Raw genomic sequence first — 4,560 nt, 5'->3', positions numbered from 1 at the left:
ACTTAAAGTTTATATTCTTAAAAATATAATCTCTTACTAGAATAGATAATTCTCTTATAAATTCTCGGTACTAAGTAATTTTATTTCTTTCTTTCCTCTTTAGTAACTCCTTTAATACTTTATTAAATATATTAATATAAGACTTAAACGAGATTCCTTTATTCTAGGCTTATATAATAATCTAATTAAAAAAGTTATAGCTAATTTTAAGTATTTCCTAGTTATATTCTCGGAATTCTTTTAGTAAGGCCTTAAAGAACTTAGTCTTCTAGTAATCTCCTGAATTATTAGTATAATACTCAGGTATAGCCTTAATTTAATTCTTATAAATAGAAAAGATATAATAGATAATTCTTTTTCTTTTAGTATTATTAGAAATATAATAGTTCTTATATATATCTATATACTATTTCAAGAATATAAAGATATTACTTCCCTAAAACCATAGTATTTCAGGAGCTTCTATAAGTAATAGGTTTAAATCCGGTACTAGTATATATTTATTCTTAGCTATATTAATCTTAATAATTTCTTCTATAGCTAATTATAGAGTTTCTATACCTGAGACTTCTATTAATAATATTCCTAAAGAACTAATTTCCTATTTAAGTATATCTTTTAATTTAGGAACCGGAATTAGAAAGAAACCAGTTAATAATAATAGATATAATCAAGATTCGAGTTTTAGTATTAGTAATAATAAAATAATAACTTTTCTAGTCTTATTTCTATTATTTATATTTTCTTTCCTATTCTATTAGTTTAATACTTATAGTATTTTTCCTTGATTTTGCTAAACTAGGTATATTTATTAATATTATTAAAGGTAATAAAAATAATAAAAATAATTTTACTAATTTTTCTGACTTTTCTAAATTCTCTTTTCTTTTTTTATTTAGTATCTATTTCTTTCTCTAGAAGCTTCTCTAGTTTATCTATATAATTTCTTATTTCCGATTTCTTTTTAATTCTTATTTCTAATTCCAGTTTACTATTTTACTTAAATTTGAAGATATTCCCTCTTTTAGGTATCTTTTTCGGATTTAGAAGCAAGCTTTATTACTAAGATTAAAGCTACTTTAATTCCGGCTTTTACTATAACTAAAAATAATATATAAATTAATAATATAACTTTATTTCCGAATACTAAAGTCTAATTCTAATTAAGATTTAACTTATACTATCTTAATATAATATTTCTTATTTTATTTTCTCTACTTCTTTTCCTTTTATAGTTAGCCTCTATTTCTACTACTCCTATATACTATACTAATAACTATATCTTGCGGCTAACCCGTATTTAAGTTACTAGGTATATCGGAAATTAATATAAGATACTGAGATTAATACTTATATATCCTTAATATTTTGGCCTTAGACTTAAGGTATTATAATAGCCCTTTTCTTTCCTAACTTACTAAGCTAATAATCCGCCTTATAAATACCCCTTAGAACTTTATAAGAGTATTACCTTAACTATAAAGTTTCTATCCTCCCTATATTACTTACTATAAAATATATAAGAGGGAAACTATAATAAGACAAAAACCCATATAAAGTATACCAGAGTACAAAACGTGACTTAATAGCAAAATAATAAATCAAAAGCGTAAATAGTAAAGTATAAATAGTATATAGTATGCAAAAGCTTAATTAATTAAATACTTATAAAGAATTATTCTCTAAGTCTATAGAAAAACCAGCTTTCTTATATGATTTCTACAAGTTATATATAAAAGGCCGCAGCCTTTACTATATAATCTAAACCTCAAAACCGCCAAAACAATGCGATTTTCGACGAGTATGGCCTGCCGTACTATAATAGGCAGGAACTATAACTCTTTAGGTCTATTACTAGATTAAATAAGATAAGATACTAGATTAAATGAATTCTGGATAGGAAATACTAAACCTAATATAGAAAAGTATTTCTAGACTAATGTTTTTCCTAATCCCGAACTATTAAATAATCTAAAGCAAACTAATAGACTTTCTATAACCAAATATACTATACCAGATTTCGGATCTAACTATAAAGTTAGTATTCCTATATCTAATATACTTTATAAATATAGCCAAAATAAAGTATTTCCTAAATAATAAGTCTAATTTCTCTCTATAGGAACTGAGATAGTTACTAATAGTCAGAGCCTAATTTATTCCTTTTTTATTATTGAGTTTAAGGCTAATAGCCCTTCCAGATCTGGAAGTTTATAGGTAGTAATAAATTAATATCTCGGGAGCTCTATAATCTATATTAATATTACTAAATGCTTTAACTACTACCTAAGGCAATATAAGAATAAGGAGGTCTAGCTTATTAATAGTACTATATTTAGTATTACTATAAGTAGTATAGAAGTGCGACTTTATATCTCTTAAAAGTATAATAAGCTTCTATCCTATATAGTAAGTATTAATAGTTTCTCGCTTTAGAGGCCCGATTATTATATGGAGTTCCGCAAGTATATCTTGAATATTATTAATTAGGGGAAAGATAAATACTTGAAAGAGATTCGAAAGTCCCTAGATAACCTGCTTAAAGAGGGCAGAAGAAAAACCTTTAAAATGGCAAAGTCCTGCCTCCTACTTTCGGATAGTTTCGCAAGTAGTAGCAGTCGCAAATACAGAGCCTTATCGGGCAAGCGAAAGCCACTAACTAACTTGAAGAAAGGCAAAGCTATAGAATCCTTATCTAGTATAGGCAATGGCTACCCTTGGGAATGGGATAACGAAATGAAAGCGAACAAGACTTGGGACCAGGGTCTTGGAAGGTGGGTGTACTGGGACGAGGAGTATCAGGCTGAAAAATACTTGGATAGTACCGAATAGCAATGGGTAAATAACCCTACTCAGGAGCAGAGCTTGCAGCAGCCCGGGACTTCTTCCTGAGTCTAACATACATGACGAGACAAGGAGATACGAGATGAATGGAAGGCGAGGTGTTTGTGGCTTGGAAGGCTCTAATACAAATAGCACTATCCAGAAGCTACTAGTTCTCAGCAGACTCATAAGGTTTATAAATCCCTCGTCTCCTCCTCAGAGCTCTCCTCCCCGCCCTACGATACCTCCTCCTTCTCCACTTGTTTTTGTCCCCCAGAAAACTATACCATATATGCAAAAGCAATAATCTTATCCAGGCCAAAAGGAACATCAGCCATTGGTGAACTCTGATGAAGAACCGACCGAGCACATGTGTTGCTGCCCTGGGCCCAGTGCGGTTCTTGACGCCGTTTTCAAATATGGCGAAGTTGAAGGCTAAGATTAGTAGCGGGATGCTGATCCCAAACGAGATGGAGACTGTGAGGGAATTAGCTGTGTGAGAAGAATTGTGAAGAACATCATGATAGATTTGGCTCAGGCATGATTTTACTCACATATATACTTTGAAGCCCAATGTAGAGTCATAGCTGAAGCGCCCTTGTCGTCATGTGGGTAGTCAGCGATTGGAATCGTGAGGAATGCTGCCATGAACGATGCTGGTAGCTGTAATAAAGGTAAACAATAGGATTTAAATCAGCTAGAGAAGAAACTTACAAAGATGATAGTAACAGCAGTAAAGATCATGAGTGTCTGCTCTTGTCAGCGGAGTCTTTCATGCATGATGGTACACATACCTTGCCTTGTCGGCCGGTTTCAATCGCCAGCTTATTCGCAATTTGAGCCTCGGAGGCATTGGCCTGCTTTTGCTTTAAGTTCAAAAGATGGTTAAGCTACGAGTTCCAAAGTCAGCAAATCATAGAACATCACCCAAATTGAGATACCGTACCGCTTCATCAACACCCGTTGACTGCTTTAACATCTCACAGAACTTATCCAGCTTCTTCGTGCCTTTCTCCCGCATTTGCACAAGTGATTTTGCGTGCTCAGTGCCTTTCATGGCTTCTGGGATGGCCGCCGCAAATTCTTGGATCACCTTTAGCTGGGGTTTCAGAATGGATATCACCATGTCTAGTTCGGCTTGGATGTCTTTGATTTGAATGAGTAGCCTGGTCTCAGCGGCGATGTGGTTGAAACTTTGAACCAGTTTTTTCTCCCGTTTCTTGTTGGCCCTCTGTACTTCCAGCCTCCTCACCTCCTGCTCGTAGCGGGAAGGGTTGAGGTTGACATCGGAATCGGAATCAGACTCCTCTGATTCAGTGTCCGAGATACCACTGTCATCTTCAGACGATTCAGACTCGGAAGAGTTGCGGTAATTTTTCTTCGGGAGTTTGATTAAGTAGCTATTGCGACGCAAATAGTCAAGACGAGTGACCGTTTTATCGAACTTCCTCAAAGAGTTTGCTGCATCGTTCGCCTGCAATTGTGTAAGTAGGGAAATCATTTTTTCTTTCATGGGATACTAACAATTAAGCCAATAGCCTTCCGAAACTTGCCGAGCATGTCGTACTCTTGGGGCAGCCTCTCATGTTGTGCAGCTACAAGTCCGGCGCATCGCTGGATTATGACGCTTGCTAAGTCGAACATTGAGACAATCGGCTTCCGCTGCCTTTTTCTCAAACTCTTCAACAGTAAGTCCAGGATATCATGGCCTTCGCCTTTTCCATTAACCTCGCCCCA

General features: G+C 34.1%; 2 protein-coding genes across 2 annotated transcripts; one reads left to right on the top strand and one right to left on the bottom strand.

Annotated features, from left to right (window-relative positions):
* Positions 1-1,941: 1,941 nt before the first annotated feature.
* On the top strand, positions 1,942-2,100 carry K444DRAFT_519413 (uncharacterized protein; the record flags this gene model as incomplete). Its single annotated transcript, XM_024873951.1, has 1 exon — positions 1,942-2,100. A coding segment is annotated over one exon (159 nt), but the record flags the coding sequence as incomplete, so codon positions are not given.
* An 861-nt stretch (positions 2,101-2,961) lies between these two features.
* Positions 2,962-3,946, bottom strand: K444DRAFT_607835 (uncharacterized protein). Its single transcript, XM_024879249.1, has 5 exons — positions 3,770-3,946; positions 3,618-3,713; positions 3,538-3,573; positions 3,378-3,486; positions 2,962-3,300 (listed from the first exon to the last, which is right to left on the bottom strand). The coding sequence occupies exons 1-5, from the start codon at positions 3,878-3,880 to the stop codon at positions 2,993-2,995; spliced, it is 660 nt and encodes a 219-aa protein (XP_024742177.1). The 5' UTR covers positions 3,881-3,946; the 3' UTR covers positions 2,962-2,992.
* Positions 3,947-4,560: the final 614 nt, after the last annotated feature.

The sequence above is a fragment of the Hyaloscypha bicolor genome (genome assembly GCF_002865645.1).
Source record: "Hyaloscypha bicolor E unplaced genomic scaffold K444scaffold_16, whole genome shotgun sequence".
NCBI classification, from domain to species: Eukaryota; Fungi; Ascomycota; class Leotiomycetes; order Helotiales; family Hyaloscyphaceae; genus Hyaloscypha; species Hyaloscypha bicolor.
The sequence above is the reverse complement of the archived record's forward strand: the minus strand, read 5'-3'. Positions and strand labels throughout refer to the sequence as shown.